Source organism: Corvus moneduloides, chromosome 1 (genome assembly GCF_009650955.1).
Source record: "Corvus moneduloides isolate bCorMon1 chromosome 1, bCorMon1.pri, whole genome shotgun sequence".
NCBI lineage: Eukaryota > Metazoa > Chordata > Aves > Passeriformes > Corvidae > Corvus > Corvus moneduloides.
Genome location: NC_045476.1, coordinates 141,846,863 through 141,865,077, shown reverse-complemented (window position 1 = coordinate 141,865,077; position 18,215 = coordinate 141,846,863). Strand labels below are relative to the sequence as shown.

Sequence of the window (18,215 nt, the reverse complement as noted above, 5' to 3'; positions counted from 1 at the left end):
CATCCACATACTTACAGCACTTCCAGCTTCTACTTGCTGTACCTGCTGTATCTTTAAGGATTGCCCAAGGGAAAAATCTACCAATGAAATTATAAAATGGGAACTTGTTCAGAAACATCTGCAACTTAACAGAATTTTACCTTTTTTTCAGGGTAGACCTACCTGCAATGAGTGTGTAAGCTATGCCAGCAGTGGCGTTTTCATGGCTACTGTAACGTGCGACAAGCTGGTAGATGAGAGTGCCTTTGCGCGCATCGGGATCGACACGTGCCAGGTACGGGTATGGGTACATGCCCCAGGACAGAAGTTCCTCTTCTGGGGCAAGGAGTGTCACGTGGCAGAGGTACCAGTCATCATCTGCAAAAGACACATGCATTTCTAGACAGCTTGGTCACAAACTTTAGTCAGGAATGTTAAGATCTTATCCACTGCCATCTGTAAACAAACTGAGAAAGAATCTTCCACTGCAAATGACATGTAGAGATTTAATCACAGTATTTTTACCTCTAGAGAGACCTATATTCAAGCCTCTTTAACTCACAACAAGTCACTAACAGATGCTAAAGGTATATATGGGCTTCTTGAAAAAATTTTCCTAAGCACATTTGTGTTCCAGAAATGGCCTTAAGACTTGACTTAAAATTAAAATGAATATGTTATTGAATCTAGAGAATAAATTTGAATAAAAAGAGAAACTAAAGGTAGAAAGGGGGGATGTGGAAAGGTACATATGAGAAATACATGTTTTCTGCCTGTTATAATATGATCATATACTTCAGCAAACTGCACTGAGGTTGCAGGTCTGTTAAGGGCTACACCACTATCAAATTAAACACCCACTCAGGTGTATGTGTGTCTCATACGGAAACCCTTCATCTCTGCCTTCAGGAAGGCCATGTTTCACACAGGATGGAAGAAGACAGGAGCACGTGGACAAAACCAGCACCAAAGGCAAGAAGTAAGCCAGAAATTCCAAACAATTTTAAGTGCACATCTCAGGGATGTGATACTAAACAAAAGGCCACCCACAGATAGACATACCCTGATATGTCAGACGTGTACTTAAGAGCAGCCTTACCCTGCAGTAAAAATACATGCTGGACAATTTCCCAGAGAAAATAATTTCCAGGAAGGAAAAGTCTTAACTGAAGTTTTGTGGGCTTTTAACATATTTAGGATCATTTAAGACGTGGTTTCCTTAGCCAGAGGAAATTCTTAGATTACATGGTTTCTGGTTTTCTCATGTACCACTATTGCACACACGGGAACATTGGTTTACTTTTTTTTCCTCTGTGTTGCTGTGTAGGACAAGGCACAGCCCACAGCATGAGCTAGTGGCTCATGAGAGCAGCTGGAGCAGTCACTAATTTATCTACAGCCAAGAAGGAGGGTTGAGAAATACATGTCCGAATGCAGCCAGCTACAGACGGTGTTATTTTGCTAGGGTCAAGTAAAGGGATGAAAACTTGTAGGCATGAGCATTTAAAGATATTTTTGTTCATTTATTGGTCAAATTCAGGCAGTTCTAATTTCTGCAGAGATTGAATATCTAGTCAAGTATTTTTCCCATTTAGTGAAACCTGTAGAATGATTTCAAAAATTGTAATTATACAGATTATTCTTAATACTGCTCCATGTAGGTGATCCAAGTGTTAAGTACCAATAAATAACGAGGTCCTAATCCTGCTGTAGGTACTGTAAAACCCACCAAAAGTCAGCACTAAAACAGAGCTTTATGTTTTAAAAAGGACAAGGGAATAAATTTCACTGAGTTCAGGACAGCATGCCAGAGAAAATATTTGTGTTGTTCAAATTAACCATATTTTCTAGGCTTTTACAAAAACGTCACCTTCCCCTTCTCTGAAAGGTGTATTTAAATTGAAACATAGAAGAATTTAGGTTGCAAAAGACTCTAAGATCATCAAGTCCAACCATTAACATGGTACTGCCAACCCCACAACTAAACCTGGGATTCACCATCCCTGGAAGTGTTGATAAAGCATGTGGATATGGCACTTGAGGACATGATTTAATGGTGAACATGGTGCTGGTGTTAGGCTGACAGTTGGACTCGATGATTTTAAAGGTCTTTTCCAACCTTAACAATTCAATGGTTCCATGAAACCATGTCCCAAAATGCCACATCCACATGTCTTTTAGATACCTCCAGGGATGGTGACTCCACCACTTCCCTGGACGATGTTCTAATTCTAGCCTGTTCTAATGCTTGGCAACCCTTTCTGTGAAGAATTTTTTCCCTAATATCGAATCTAAACCTCCCCTGGCACAACCTGGGGCCATTTCCTCTTGTCCTATCCCTTGATACTTGGGAGAGGAGACCAAGCCCCTCCTGGCTACAGCCTCCTTCCAGGCAGTTGCAGAGAGTGATTAAGTCACCCCTGAGCCTCCTTTTCTCCAGGCTGAATGCCCCCAGCTCCCTCAGCCGCTCCTCACAGGACTTGTGCTCCAGAATCTTCACCAGCTCCATTGCCCTCCTCTGGATGTGCTCCAGCATCTCAATGTCCTTCCTGAACTGAGGGGCCCAGAACTGGACACAGAACTTGAGGTGTGGCCTCACCAGTGCCCAGTACAGGGGGGACAATCACTGCCCCGGTCCTGCTGGCCACACCACTGCTGATACAGGCTGGGATGCCACTGGCCTTTTTGGCCACCTGGGTGCACACTGGCTCATATTCAGCCCTCACTGAACCTTGGCAAAACTGTGACACTTAGCAAAGCCTCAGATCACAGACTCATGGGATGGGTGAGGTTGGCAGGACCTCTGGAGATCACCTGGTCCGACTGCTCTGCTCAAGCCGGGCTACCTAGAGCTGGCTGCTCAGAAAAATGTCCACAAGACTCCAAAACCTCCCTGGGCTAAACTAAAGTTCTAGGGGCTGGATTTCAAGAAAGACATGGACCAGCTGGCAAGTGTCCAGAGAAAAGCCAAGAGCAAAACCAGGAAGCATGGCCTTCAAGAGAGTTGAAAAGACCTGGAGATTTTCAGGAGACTGCAAGAGACATGCAAACAGTGATCTAAGAGGCTGAAGACTGATGTATGAAGTCAGTCAGCTGTTCCATAACCTGCAAACCAAAATATAACTACCTCTCATTCCCAAGGAAAAGACTTGCATTAGATGTTGGGGGTGGGATCTCTCAGCATGTTTTTAATTTTAAGGATAATGGAGCCCTTGATAGTGGACAGAGAGGTGAGACAGCATCCATCAGTGAGATCTTTAAGACCTGACTAGACAAATACCTGCTGGCAATCGCTTTGTTGTGGCAAAACCTGCCTCTAGGCAGGTGCATGGAACCAGCAAGACTGTTAAATCCTTTCCATCACAACTTAATCTCCCTGCCCTACAGCTTTTGCATCTCATTGATTTTTGAGGCATACATGTCCACATGTCACTCATTCCCCTGCAGCTTGAAAGAACTTCTGACATAAACATTCTTTGGACTTCGTGTTTTATCTTTGCTGTTTGCTTAAGGGTAAGAAGTGAAAAAAGGAGCGAATGGCACTCTAGAAACATCCAGCACCACACATGAAAGGAAAAACATGGGGTGAGGCCAAACCTGGAGGGCTGTGGTACAGCAGCAGGGGGTAATAAACTTCAGCTATAGGGTGGAATGTCTTTCTGCAGCAGAGATCTGGCTCACTCCTTCAGGCCCTCAGCATTTATTTCAGGTTTTCAGACTTGAAGCTGTTTTCTCCATCCACATAAACAAAATTTAAATTGAAGCAACCTGCAAGCATGCTGACAAAACAGTCCAGGTTATATCCACATAGATCAGAGCCCTAATTCTAGCAGGGCATCAGTGGAAGAAAAGATAGTTACGAAGAGCAGATTTTAGTCAAATCAAGTCCAAAACCCTAAAAAAGCAGTGTTGAACATGGTCTGGAGACTAACAGGAGGTCAGTCAAACAGCACTAATTTCCCCTATCATCCAGAAAGGGCTGTTCAGAAGCAGCACTGTGAGTAGGGACATTTCTGTTCTGGTAGCTCCCCTTTGCACACACATCAGGTGTGAGAACCTCAAGGATATTAAGGTGTTACAGACACATGGCAACCAAACACTGTGTAAAATTATCACACTGACTTGAAACAAGTCAGTGAAACAAAACCAGCCTTGACAAAGTAAAGTTTTTCTCCAGGAATGCACTGGGTTTCCAACTGTCATAGCTGCAAAGGCATTAGCAGATCAAACCTCTGAAATCAGTTGTGTTTTATTTTGCTCCTGACACAACCACAGCATCCTATTAAATCAAAATGCAACATCACCTAGTGATGTTGTAGTTCACCCATTTTGTCAATATGAATCATCCACTGCAAGGAAGGAAATAATCAGGAAACCAGGCTCTACACCCTGTGAAACCAGACTATCGACAGGATAGTCTGGCCTCTGCACCTCATATTGGAAAGAGTCTTGGTATGATCAGTCTGGAAGAGTTACTAACGTGTGATTTTCCTGGAGATAGTGGTGTATCCCCAAGGCTTCAGCTTTACCTCTTGCTTACATCTAAAAAAGGCATATAAACAAAAGGGATGTCAATCAATCACCACCTAAGAGCATCCTAAGTAAAAATGTTAGGATGTAGCAAGTGCAAGAATGAGGGGAATGAAGAGATGCAAAGTTTGTGTCTTGGAGGGCTAAACACTCTTCAGCAGATCAGAGCAGATACACCCACACCGTCCTTGGACAGGAATATGAAAGCAAAGAAAGAACTGGAAAGGGTTTTGAAACTGCAAGTGGCTATTCTTGCAAGCCTGTATCAATTTCATGCCTTTAATCCTTTAGTTTCCTCCCTTACCAGAAGAAGGAACATAAGAGAAGAGAATCTCTTTCCCTGAGATTACGATTAGAGCTGCACTGATTGATGTGGGTTTGAGGGGACTAATGGTGGAAAACTGAGAAGTAAAAAATGTGCATTAAAAATGTTAGTTTATGTTTTGTTTCTATCCCCTCAGGCAAAAAGAATCATTTGAATTGAAAAGAGACAGTGTGGTAAGTGAAGAAGTTTCTGAAGTACCCAGCTTGAAATAGGACACCGAGGTGGAATGCCTAGAAAGTCCCTCATTGTGCTGTCAGCCACACCACTAGTCCTCAGCGGTAGGGCAAGACATCAGGAGCTTTGGCTCATTATTGAACCATCGCCAGGAAATCTACACCTGGGAAATGGTTACTACCATGCTAAAACCCCCTTGTCATCTTCAGGATCATAGGCATAATCTACTTGGGGATATTTAAACCAAAATTTCTTGTGGCAGTAATTGATCTTTAACCAGAGTTCATCATCACTTCTAGAAATGCTTTTTTTTTTTTGCATTTTAATGACAATATTAATGATATTTACACAGTCATGCTGTCCACTGTGCCACTCTCTCCTGCCCAGGTGGCTTTTGAATCTGGTGGTACATTATTCCTACAAGCTTGAACATCAGCAGCTGGCCAGAAGATGAGCATCCCAAAAAAAGGTATTCACTGAGGTAAAGGAGAAGAGAAAGCAGCTTTAACTTAGTCCTGAGGACTAGTCCAGTCAGCAACACCTATGATGCTCATATCTCTGCCTCAGCTACAGCATGTGCTGTCACTCCCTCTGGGAGAAGTGCAGGGCCATCAAGAAGCTCTTACAATGGGGAAAGCCTTCACAACAACGTATTTCCCTTTCAAAACCGAAGGCTTAATTTTATGAATTTCTTTTCTCCAACTCCCTTAAGGAAAGTTGTATGGGAGCACCTGTAGTCCAGCTAGTCAGCTGTCATGAACATGATGGGTCAGCTCCACTTCAAACACTGATGAGAGATTCCTGAGTGTGATGTTTTTATTAATTAACAGATTTGGTGTCTCACAAATGCTCCTAAGGTTTGGATACAACACCCAGGAGCATCATATTCCCTTGCAACACACTAGGGCACTGGCTGGACTCATGTTGGACCAAGCAGTAAGTACAGTGTCTTGAAGGCAAGGGAACACCCTTACCATCAGTTATGGCAATAGGCCTTTGTTTACTCCCTCGGCAGTCCACAAACCACTACAGCAGCTTGTGGGTAAACACAGTAGCCACAGTACACGTGGGCAATGTGACTGTACCAACTGCCTCGTCTAAAGCTATGCCAATCTCAATTTTCCCTCCTCAGTTAACCACAATCAGCAAGCTTGAAAGAGCAGCCTGCAGAGATCATTTTGCATTATATTTATTACATATTTCTTAATATACACCAGCACCTGTACACATTTTCTATATATACACACCCTCACCCAATTTAAGAGGCAAGGTCTTGCGTTTCTCAATACTACCTGTGCACTCACCCAGGGGGACCATTGAGCTAAAAGGCAACTGCAGGTGCCACTGCACACATGGACAACAAAGAAAAATCTTCAGCCAATTTTTCACTTTCTGTGAAAAACTACAGCCATTTATCAGTGTTGTCCTTTAACAAAATTAAGTCTCTTCTCCCTGTAGGTTGTTCAAATGTTTTTAAACTAGAAAGTTGCTTGCTGAGGCTTCATGCGGTAACAGCTCTTCCTATGACCATACTTAGAGTGTATTAACTTTTTTCCAAATGCTTTAAAAGTTTACGTCACCAGCAAAATACAATCATTTTAGAACAGCAAACGTGTTTGATGTGTACACAAATATGCAAAAAAAAATTGTAGGAATATTAACTTTACCCCATTAGCACCACTGGATGCAGTTGTGAGAAGCAGCTCAGACCCAGCAGCACAGGCCCCTTTGGGAAAGCCGGGCAGCAGCACTGAGAGGCGTTTGGAGCAGCAGCCTCCAAAGGAGCCGTGTGCTGGCTACTATGCTGTGTCCTAAGAAATGAAAAGGTAAAGTTGCTAGATTGCTTTCCAGTTGTCCTTATATACTAAATTTCTAAACAGATCCTCTTCCCCTTCCACAGACATGGCCCTTGACACTCTGCTACTTCTCTTTCACAAAGCAGTGTCTGTGCTATACACAGGGGTTGCTTACTCAGGCAAAAGCTGAGTCACCCATAGGAACTTACAGCTCCTTACCCTGGTTGTCATCAAGTGCAGATACAAATATGCTGCTAGCGAGGATTTTCTTGCTATTTTCTAAGCCCGTAAGAGACTTTTCTCTCTCACAGAAGAGGTAGCAGTTATGTAAACAACCAAACCACCTGCAACCTTGAAAAGTCCTGTTTATGGTACAGTAGAAAAATATTTTGACAATGGATGTTTTAGGATTTTAGCCAATCATCCCAGGTGGTGGCTGATCCTTTGTCCAATTAGACTATGAAGAAAAAAGTCTATAAAAGAGTTTGTAAAATAACTAAATAAATCAATCTTGCTGCACAATTCCTGTCGGCCGGATCTTCTCTCCTCCTCCCTACAGCTGTGGGACACGGTGATATACCCTAGGGCCTAGGCCTGCGGTAATAATCAAGCACTGCTTTTAGGTCATTCCATCAGCAACATCCATGTCAGGAGCAGAACTCCAAGCCCCTTCTGTCAGCCTGTTTCCTCAGGTCAGGTTTTTAAAGGCTTTTCTTAAACTTTCTGCTCTACTTTTTCTTAAATTTTGGGCAGTTTCCACCAGCAAGCCAACCTCACTGCTCAGACTGCAGTACTGCTGAGTTCTGCACTAGCCAGGGTCTGACTGCTCCAGCAAGGAAACCCCTAATGCCTGCCCCAAAACACCGGCTGTGAAGCCACTGCTCTCTGGGGAGGACACAGCTTTCCAAGTCCACGGGAGACACACAAACAGGAGCACGTTCAATTCCACTTCAGTCATAGTCCCAAAAGAGAAGGCTATGTGCACACCTGCCTAGGGGAGCTACTATGCATAGACTGCCTGTGCAAACATGGTATGTGTGAATTTTGGGCCTCCCGTGTGTAATGCAGGTGTGTAAAGGCAGCCCCAGTACACAAAAATCAAACACTGCTGCACACTGCAGTGCTCCTGGAGTGTGAGACAACACCAGGAGCATGCAGGGGTGTTTCTGGCATGGTGCAGCTTTGATCTGGGTCTAAAACCAGATTTTTAAATGCCTTCCTGCTGTTGAAATGTAATGAAAACTCGGAAATACTAAATCATAGTCTGTATAAAAGGATTCAAGATGCTAATCTTAAGAATAAAGGGCTGAATGTTCTATTTTTAAGGTGTCCCACTGCTTTTCTCTCAAACTTGTTGTGATAGAGGTTTTCTCATCATTTAAATAGCTTGCGAAACTTACCAAGAGTACTTGTGACATAAGCTTTACATTTACCTCTTCCGTTTTAAGCTTTTTGTTGGCCTCTCAAAATTTCTGACTTTATCAGGCATTCTTAAGCCTTATTTATTGCCTCTGGATCATTATATATGTTTACATTAATTTTTTTTTTTTTTTTTTCCCCAGCAAGGTTTTTGCAAAGATACAGACAGGGTAACATAATAACCTTCATCCCGGAGCTTGCTCTTTCGTTCAATGATCCCTGGCCATTAAAGTGGTTTCACGGGTTAAGTGAAGCAACCTTTTTCTGTCAGTACCTGAATTTGGAGGCACACTAATGGCATCCACAGATGGTTTTAATCAGTCTGATACCAGGAGGAAACACTGCCCCCCAGGCCCAGGGGAAAAAAAAAAAAAAAAAAAGCAGCATATAATATGACCTCCATACCTGATCAGATCAAATTTCTGTTTCTGGAGTGAGATTTATTTTCTAAAAATGTCAGGGGGTACCAGGAAGCAGTGGGCCATTTCTGGCTCTGTTAAAAAAAAGAAAAAGAAGAAAACCCCCCAAACCTAATCTATGTCTTTATTTGAAATCATGGCCAGCAACATATATGGATTACTTGTTAGCTTTTAAAAAAGCTGTATTACATGGATTGAATGGTTTCCCTTCCCAGTAGGCATCCTGATGGAAGTTTCTTAAGAAAGTACAAGGGACTCAAACCACATATTCTTTCCATGTGCAGTCTATGTTGTATTTTCAGGAATGTCAAGATTTGACAGACATCTTTTTAAAATGCAGTTTGCTTCCAATGAGTCATAAGGGTTCAATACCCATCATATTCTACCATAAGACACTGCACTGAAGGAACTGCATTATGCTACAGCCTCCTCAGTCAGATTTATAATCTATCTCCTTGGAATTCACTTACAGTAGTAAACAGTTGTTATCCCATCTGAAAGAGAACAGGGAATGAGATATCCATCTCAATTCCAAAACCAGGAAAATACTGAACAACTGTTTCATTCACTTCAGTCTTAAACTACCTGCTGGTGTTTACCCTGCTTTGATGTCTCCAGGCATCCCAGAGTTAAAGGGTTGCTAACGTCAACCCTTTAACCCTTCAGAGCTCTGCAGACTCATGGGAGGGGAGGAGATTTGTCTTGCCATGCTTTTTTTGAGTTCCTACTGTTGCCAAAAAAAATTAACCTTCGTAGATTATGGAGTGACTTCTTACACAGTTGTTTTCAGTTAGATAGCATGTGGAGTGTATCTGCAGTGTGAGAGTGTGCAGGAACATGGACATCCCCCACTGGGTCTCACTATTTCAAGCCAAGGCAGTGTACACTCTGTAAGCCCTTTGTGACAGGCTCTTAAGATTAAAAACAAAAATCCAAACCAAACCAACCAACCAACCAACAACAAAAAACCCACCCAAAAACCCACAAAAACCAAAACAAACAAAAAACCCAAACCAAAAATAAAAAAACCCCAACCCTCCCCCCGGCCAAACCAAAACCCCCAAGAGAGCTAAAAGTCTTCAAGAGTTGAAGAACAGGGGTTAGAAATTGCTTTTTGAAGCATGATAGACAAAGTCCTGAAAGTCAGACTTCTATGCAGTGCACACCAGTACCTATTGCCAGCATCAGAGAGGGCAGCTGAGGGGGCAGAAGAGGAAACAGCCATTGCACGTCCCACCCTGTGTGAGTTGGTTACAAGTATGAGAACCTGTGTAGGTACTTGCAAGCGTGCATGAACAGAGGCAGACTTGGAAGAGAAAGGGAACTTCGACCCTTTCAACCCTTCCTCACTACCCCCAGCCTTTCCATGCTCAGGCCACACATTGTTCTGATGGTGCAGCCAATGCTTCCAGGATGTGAAATGTTCCAAAAGAAAATCTGGACGAGAAATGTTTGGTCTTCAGCTCATACCTTTGTGTAAGTCTTGTCTGAACTCCAGGTCCAACCCTTAACTATGTATGCACAGAGCCCAGAACAACAAGGCCTTGTCAGATAGATGGAGGCTGCCAGATTCCTAAAGAAGATGCAAACTGCTCTGTGTAGGTAAGCAAGACAAGCCACAGAAGTTGTGCAAACATCTTTACAATGCACAGTCCATGTACCAAGTGTATATTCAATGGGAGAAGAGCTGTGTTTTCACAGTGCCTGCTACAGGGTCCCCACAAAACAGATGGCAGCCCCCTCCCTACCACTGCTACATGTGCTAGGGAGCAACTGGGAAGATTCAGAAGGTTATTGTACTCTGCGCTCAGTTTATTTCAGTATTTCAACTGTGCACAGGAATATCTTGTCTTCCTAGGACTGCTGTTGCAGGAAACAGTGCTCTAAGTTACTTTCTGACCTCCTGTTTTATTTTTTTTTTAAAGCTTATTTTTTAAAAAAGCTTTTCTTTTCTTGGGGGGAAAAAAAAAAAAAGGCAAATACTTCCAAAACCCCAAGACACACTCTTGCCTGGAGAAGCAGCACCTGTGAAATGCCTGAGTCCATTCATGACTTTTGCATAAGAGATGGCAATTAATAAAGGTCCAATAGCTTTGTTTTTCAGTTAAAGCGGTGATTAAAAGTTTGACATATATTCCATAATATTGATTACTTTGTGACTGACTGTTAATTACATTTAGCAAGAGATGCGAGGAGAAATGAGGAGCAGACCAAAGTTAATTCTGTTTGGCTTTTGACAGTTCACCAGGTTTCTTCAGATAAAAAAATGGATGCTCAAATCGTCTCACCCTTTCACCATATTTTTTAAAATAGGCAGACAGAAAAAGATCCCAAATTTGTTGCTGTACAAAGTTATGACAGAGTTTTGATTTTCAAAGTAGCTTAAAGGAGTGTCTAAATGACCTTGTCCCACTTGATCATTGAATTCCTTTCTCCCTGAGGCTCATCTCTTGTCAATACATTATTAATGCACAGACAGTGGTAAAAACATGCTGTACACCACCAGATTGGAGAGGACAACACAATTAATCATACGTTGAACACTGTTCACAAGGTTATTTGCTTCACTATAAATAAGCAAGACAGTCAAGCTGTGTGTCCCCTTTCCAACTCCATCTTTAGCTTGTTCTACTTCAAACATCAGGCAATTTGTTTAAAGTTAGTGCCTAGAAATACTGTGCAGAGTTTTTCAAATGTTAAGTGTCTGTCACTTGCACAACACATCCCATTCCTGCAAGAATAAATTTCTCAGGCAGGCAGCTCTGGATTCTCAGACTGCACACAGCAGTCTGGTAAAGATCACAGCCCCCAGCATGCTTCAACACGTTTGTTTTCCTCCCACCTCTATGTTTCACATTTCCTGAGCACTAGGCTGTAAAATTCATTGATAGAAATTGGTGAATATGCCCTCTTTAGTAAAGTTGCAAACATCTAAGAAAAAAGAAAAACAAACAATACAAAACAAACCCAAGGAAATAACCAGTGATGTTATCAGAGACCTGAGCTACACTTACAAACACACTCTAAAACTTGCTCTAAGATGAAAGAAACGCATGGAAAGGATGGCTCATGTAGCCATAACACACCTCAAGCTTAATGTGGTTTAAGAACTTTATCAAGTCTAGCCATTCTCTTTGCTGTGTTATTGTAACAGTATACAAGCTCTTGATGTATAGAGGATTTAACACAGCGGTATAACTACAGTATCTCCATATAGTTCTCTACACCAACTCCTAGGATTCCTGATTCAGACTTGATTTTTTTTTTTTTTTTTTTTTTTTTTTTTTTTTTTTTTTTTTGCTTGTCTTAGGCTCGCTGACATCTGTTTTGCAACGACTTCTTTCCCTTCCCATGCGCTGCTCTGCCAGTCCGGTAGCTGACTCTCAGCATGGTTCAGGGTTCTCTCGGCGTGGCTCAGGGAGCGGGTGCAGCGGGATCCCCCAGCGCAGGGGGCTGCAGCTGCAGGTCTGCAAGTGCCCACACCCAGGACAGCGTCACCTCTTCCTTCCTAGGTCCTTCCAGCAGGACCGGAGCAGAAGAGGCTCCCTGCTAACTGCCCCCACTATGAGACAAGCTGTTTACTGTGGTGTGGCCCCTTCTTTACCGGATCCTATCTGCTTGTTAACCCCTGAGCAGACACCTCTGGTCCCACAAAAGCGAACCGACTGTGAAAAGAATTCCTTACAAGACAATATAACCAAAACACCATTCCCTACGTTTCCAGCTGCTCCTTCAAAGGCAAGAGGCAGAAGCTCTGCGAGTGGTACCGGGGAAGAGCCGGCACATTCCCACGCCATCCACCCAGCTCCCGCAGCCCCCTGCGGCTTTCCGCACTCCACGGAGGGCAGCATTACCTCGAATGGCAAATGCCCGGCACGGCCGTGCCTGCTTAGTATCCCCCTCCTTCGGGGCAACCCTTCATGCCCACCCGTCCCTTTCGCGGTCATCCCGACCCACCCGGGGCAACGCCGCGGGGAGAACCGACCCCATCCTGACCACCCTCCCCGGCCCGTCCCGGACCGCTACCTCCTCCGCCGCCGCGGTGCACCTTGACCAGCACCTCCGCCCGGCCGCCCGCTCGCAGCTCCCGCCGCAGGTAGAGCCGCCCCGACGTCCTGTCGACCCCCACGGGAGTGGCGCCGGGAGAGGCCAGCTCGAACCAGCCGCCCGCCTCCCGGTCTCGGCTCGTCGGGACGGTGAAGACGGTGTCGCCCACCCGCACCCCGGGGGTCAGGCGGGCCGTGTAGCGCCGGGCCCCGGATCCCGGCGGCAGCTCGGGCGGCGGCTGCAGCGATCGCGGCCCCCGCCGCCGCCCCGCGCCGCCCGCCGCCCCCCGCCCGCGCACGGCCAGGCGCAGGCACCGCGCGGGGCTGCGCAGCGGCCGCGGCCGCCCGTGGTCCAGAGCCGCCACGCAGAGGCGGAGCCGGCGCAGCCCCAGCAGCGAGCCCACGGTCAGCACCTGCCCGCTGCGGGGCACCACGAAGAGCAGGCGGCTGCCGGCGCCCGGCGGCCAGGAGCGGTAGGTGAGGCGCGCGTTGGCGCCCTCGTCGCCGTCCGAGGCGCGGAGCCGGGCCACCTCCGTGCCCAGCGGGACCAGCTCGTCCACCTCCAGCGGCCGCGCCGGCGGCAGCCGCGGCCGGTGGTCGTTGCGGTCCAGGACCCGGACCCGCAGCAGCGCCTGCCGGGGGGACCGTCCCGCCCGCCGCCGCAGCCGGAGCTCGTACTCGGGCTGCGCCTCCCGGTCCAGGGGCTCGGCCGTGTGGAGCAGCAGCAGCCCCCGGCCGCCGCCGGGCCGCCGCTGGAGGGAGAAGCGGGAGGCGCCGTCGCCTTCCAGCGCCCACTCCCCGGCCGGCTCCCCGGGGCACAGCAGCCCCCGCAGCGGCATCCGCAAGCCCCGCACACGCGTCCCCGCCGGGCTGTTCTCGGGCACCTGCCCGGAGAAGCGCAGCAGGCGGGGGAAGCCCCCGCACCCGGACCCCGCCGCCCCGCCGAGCAGCGGCAGCAGCAGCAGGACCGGGAGCAGCCCGCAGCCGCCCCGCCGCCCCCGGCCCATCCCGCCGAGCGGAGCGCAGCCCGACTCTGCGCTGCTCCCGCCGCGGGCACCCACGGCACGGGCAGCCCTGGCCCGTCCCGCGGCCAGTCACGGCCGTGGGCGGGGTCGGAGCGAGCCCGCCCTGCGTGGTCCAGCCGGGAGCCCGCCCGTGGCAAAGCGCACAACGCTGAGGTGCAAATTTCTCATCTTCCCCTATTCCGTGGCAAAGGCCACAACGTCGTCTCGCAAGTCCCTCATCTTCCCCCATTTCACACTGCCCGTGAGGGTAATCTGTGAGTGATCTCCCGTGTCCTTGTTTCAACTCGTGAACCTTTTGTTATATTTTCTCTCCTCTGTCCAGTTGCAGAGGGGAGTGACAGAGCAGCTTTGGTGGGTGCCCGGCATTCAGCCGGGGTCAAAGCACCACATGCATCCAGCTGCTCCCTCCCACTCTTCTGCAAGCTGAGCAGGCACAGGATGAACTTTGCTTCCTGGGGGGGGGGGGGGGGGGGGGGGGGGGTGACTTGGGGGAAAATGGGCAATCTGTCACTCTCCTGAGCCTGTATGGAAAAAACCCACCCAGCCAAGCTACAGGAACCACCATAAGAGAAACAGGAAGAAACCACTATTGCATAAAGGAGAGTGGACCTTGGGACACTTGAATCATTGGAGAATAATTGTCACCCAGCAGATACGCTTCTCTGTTGTAAGTTGGGCTTGTCTTGGAAGCACAGCCTCTCAGAAGTGCACATTCAGGTTGCTGCTCCTTCAGGAAAGATGCAATATTTTTGGGACAAGAGCTGTGTGTGCTGTTGTTGAGAGCAAGAGTGAAATTGTCCTTCTGAATGCACCAAGCGAACACATCAGTCCCACTAAACATGCATAAAACAATCTGGGCATGGAACTCATTGCTCTGGTTAGTCTGTGATCAATGGAAGTGTGAATACAAGCCAGAACACTCCAGTGTCAATCACTCCCCACTACTCATCAAACCAAACAGTACTCATTTTCTCAGTGCTCCAAGCACAAGTTCCCAGCCGCATCTTCTTGTCAATAAACAAGAACAAGAGCATCTCCCTTCACATAGCGATGGTAACAGCTCAGGAACAGCCTTTTGCAGAGCTTCCACATCCAGCTGGTCAAACTGTGTGAGGTGTTGCTCCATCAAAAATGCTCCCTCTTCCTGCTTCGAACAGGCTTGCTAGTTTTACTAGAAGGTTGTTAGGAAGGCAAGGGTGTTTGTCGCCAGCTGTGTTGTAACTTCGGTGATGACATATCTAGGCTGGAAGTGAAGCTCTGCTCAAGAAAGCCAGAACACATTTCACTCATCTTTAGTGTCGAGGTTTGACACTGGCCCAGTGCCAGGCACTCATGAGAATCACTTGCTCACCCTCCCCTGGCACAGCTGGGCAGAGGAGAGAAAGAAAGTTAACAAAGGCTCCATGAGTTAAGGACCGGGATTAAAAAAACCCAAAAAACAACACTTCAAGGGCAAAACCGGCTTAACTTAAAGTCACACAGTGAATTTATTGCTAACAGAATCAGACGAGGATAATGAGAAGTAAAATAAGCCCTTGGAACACCTTCCTCCCCCCCGCCCCCAGCCGCTCTCTCCTTCCCCCCGACAGCACAGGGAGACAGGGCATGGGAGTTTGGTCACTTCATCACCGACATCTCTTTCCGCTGCTCAGGGAGAGGAGTCCTTCCCCTGTGCGACCGTGGGGTCCCTCCCACAGGACCTGTCCGGCGTGGGTCCACCCTCACAGGCAGCAGCCACCCCGCCCCTGCTGCAGCGTGAGCCCCTCCCACGGGCACACAGCCCTCCCAGACTGCTGCGCCGTGGGTCTCTCTTTCCACGGGGTGCAGTCCTCCAAGGACAGGCTGCTCCAGCCTGGAAGCAGGGCCCTCTGTCTCCAGCGGGTCTTCCACCGGATCACAGCCTCCTCCAGGCATCCACCCGCTCCACCGTGGGCACCTCCCCCACGGGCTGCGGGTGGATCTCTGCATCCCCCGTGGATCTCCATGGGCTGCAGGTGCACAGCTGCTGCACCATGGTCCTCACCACGGCCTGCAGAGGAACCTCGGCTCCAGCACCTGCAGCACCTCCTCCCCCTCCTTCTGCACTGACCTTGGTGTTGCCATGTTGTTTTCCCTCACATGTTCTCACCTCCTCCTCTTCTCTGACTAGAATCCAAAATCTTATGACTTTGTTTTGGTTTTCTTCTTAAATACGTCATCACAAACGCGTTACCAACCTCTCTCATTGGCCCAGTTTTGGCCAGCAGCATGTCCATCTTTAGAGCCATCGGCCATTGGCTCTGCTGGCCATGGTGGAAACTTCCAGGAGCTCCTCACAGGAGCCACCCCTGTGGCCCCTCCGCTACCAAAACCCAGGCTGTGCAAAACCAATACATTTAGTCAAATATTACGGGCAACAGTCAAAGGTGACAACCAACTGCTAGACCTGCACCTGCACCACCCAGGGAATTACCAGTTTTAAGGAGAGGTAATTGCTGGGAGATCACATCCCATTATTACAAGCTTTCAGTCTTTATTTTTTACCCCATCAAGGTGAAGGGGTGATAGCTTCTAAAATTTGGCACAATGCAAGATCTCAGACTGGGAAGGCAAAAAGTAAAACCAAGTAGTTTTACAGAATGGTTTACCAGTAACAACATGAAAGTAACCATCAAGATCCATCCATGGTTAATGAGCTATAGCAAGCTTTGAGTATATTATGGTTACTCTTTGTGCACTAATTCCTTCCTTCACAAAGGCACTAGAAAGCTCATTAATTTAAAACACTTAAAGAGCCAGCCAGACCATGCAAACAAGTGTTCAGCTTAGGACAAACTCAGATCTGTATGGAGACACAGCACAGCATTCCCTCTTCTGAAGTGTGTTGCATCCTTACACAACTTTCAACAAGCAAATGAAATCCTCTCAAAATCAAGTTCCCATTTTTAGCCTACATTACAGGACACACTACCCTTTCTATTCTCTTCTATTCAAGCACTTAAAAATATCCAGTTTCCTCTACAGCCTGTGAAGATATAGACTGGATATTATTCACAGTATTCCCTCCCATCTATGAACCCATGTATTTCTAATACATTAACACAGCATCTTGGTGATGAAAATTCAGGCTTCTCCTGCATGTCACTCCCATTTCCAGAACTTAGGGCACACCTTACAGTGCGGAACCAGAGCCAAGCTCACCCAGTGGATACTCACTAGCACTGTTATATTCAACATCCAATTACACAAAACCTGTGCGATTACAAAACAAATGTATAAAGATATTTGTGGACACAAATCCTGCCCTACAATTTAAAGAGATGCAAACATACTTGAGTGTAGCCAAATTTTCCAAAGGAACGTGTCTGTTCCTGCAAAACTGAAGAATCCAGAGACTGATACAGTGTTAATCCAAGATGACCAAGAGGTCATCTCAGTAAAGATACTGGAAATGGTTCTTGGCTTCAATAGGAAACAACATAGACAAGAAATAAATACAAATAAATAAGCTCCTTAGATATTGTCTAAACCAACAGAGATATCTTCTGGACACTGTCAGCTTCTATTGCCAAAGAATCATAGTGAAATTTAGTTTCAGGGTTCTTCTTAAGCAAAGGCGATACAGCGAACTGAGGACTGTGAACTGCAATCACTAAATCTAAGAACTGCCATTCTGAGGCCAAATCCCTGGAATGAAAACAGCAGTTCAGACTACAGCTCAGATTGTCATAAAATGGGCCAAACTGGGAGGAGAAAAAAAGAAAAAAAAGGAAAGAAAAAAAAAAGGAGCAGCATTTATCCATGTGCTAACAATGCTGAAATAGATGGAAATGACTGTGTGTGTGTTTCAGAAATAGGTTTTCATTATGAAATTAAAAACAGGCTTGATTTTAATGCACCTTTCTAAAATTGCATAAATAGTTTAATCACTGCTGCTGCAGTGATTTTGTCTTATTGCCCAGAATTGAAGTCAGATCAGCCACAGAAACCACAGGTGCAGCCAGCAGTTACTCCGGGGAGACCACAGCTCCTGCGCTCAGTCTCACAGAGAGTGTAACGTGAGGCAGTGAAGAAGGGAGCTGCATTCTTACCCGTCCTTTTTCAACTTACTTCAGAGGGGAGAATGGCTTAAGGCATCACTTTATATTCACCCTCACCTTACAGAATATTCTGGTATTTACTGCAGTTTAAAAATAAAGTCAGCCTTAACACGTTTTGGGTCTCTCTATTACTACTCAGTACAGTGCCAGCAGCAGTCATGGCTTGACAGCAGACAGTACAGTTGTAACTGTGAAACAGGAAGAAATTCCAAGGCATTGTAAAGCTGCTCAAAGTTCTGAAAGTAAATGTATGTACTGATAGTACGTTATAACCTACTGAGTAGTTCTGTAATACTCAGGATTGCTTAATGTTTGTATATTCTATATACGCAGTTTAATCCATAACAAGATGCATCTCATCTCATCACTATTAAAAAATGCCCGTCACATTCATTACCCAAACAACCTGAAAGCATACAGAGA

At 46.5% G+C, this 18,215-nt stretch overlaps 2 protein-coding genes across 2 annotated transcripts in view; both read right to left on the bottom strand.

The window, feature by feature from the left end:
* The window catches only part of LOC116453781 (neural-cadherin-like), a 53,786-nt gene extending 40,850 nt beyond the window's left edge, over positions 1 to 12,936 (bottom strand). Inside the window, exons 1-2 of the mRNA XM_032129580.1 lie at positions 12,669 to 12,936; positions 163 to 357 (exon numbers count right to left, since the gene is read on the bottom strand). Coding sequence (XP_031985471.1) covers positions 163 to 292 — 130 coding nt within the window. The 5' untranslated portion in view covers positions 293 to 357; positions 12,669 to 12,936. The remainder of the gene's footprint in view (positions 1 to 162; positions 358 to 12,668) is intronic.
* LOC116444029 (cadherin EGF LAG seven-pass G-type receptor 1-like) lies at positions 12,586 to 13,695 on the bottom strand. Its single transcript, XM_032109104.1, has one exon. The coding sequence runs from the start codon at positions 13,693 to 13,695 to the stop codon at positions 12,586 to 12,588; it is 1,110 nt and encodes a 369-aa protein (XP_031964995.1).
* Between the last annotated feature and the right edge of the window lie 4,520 nt (positions 13,696 to 18,215).

Coding starts and splice junctions, on each gene's coding strand:
- LOC116444029 (XM_032109104.1), bottom strand. CDS start 13,695: ATGGGCCGGGGGCGGCGGGGCGGCTGCGGGCTGCTCCCGGTCCTGCTG.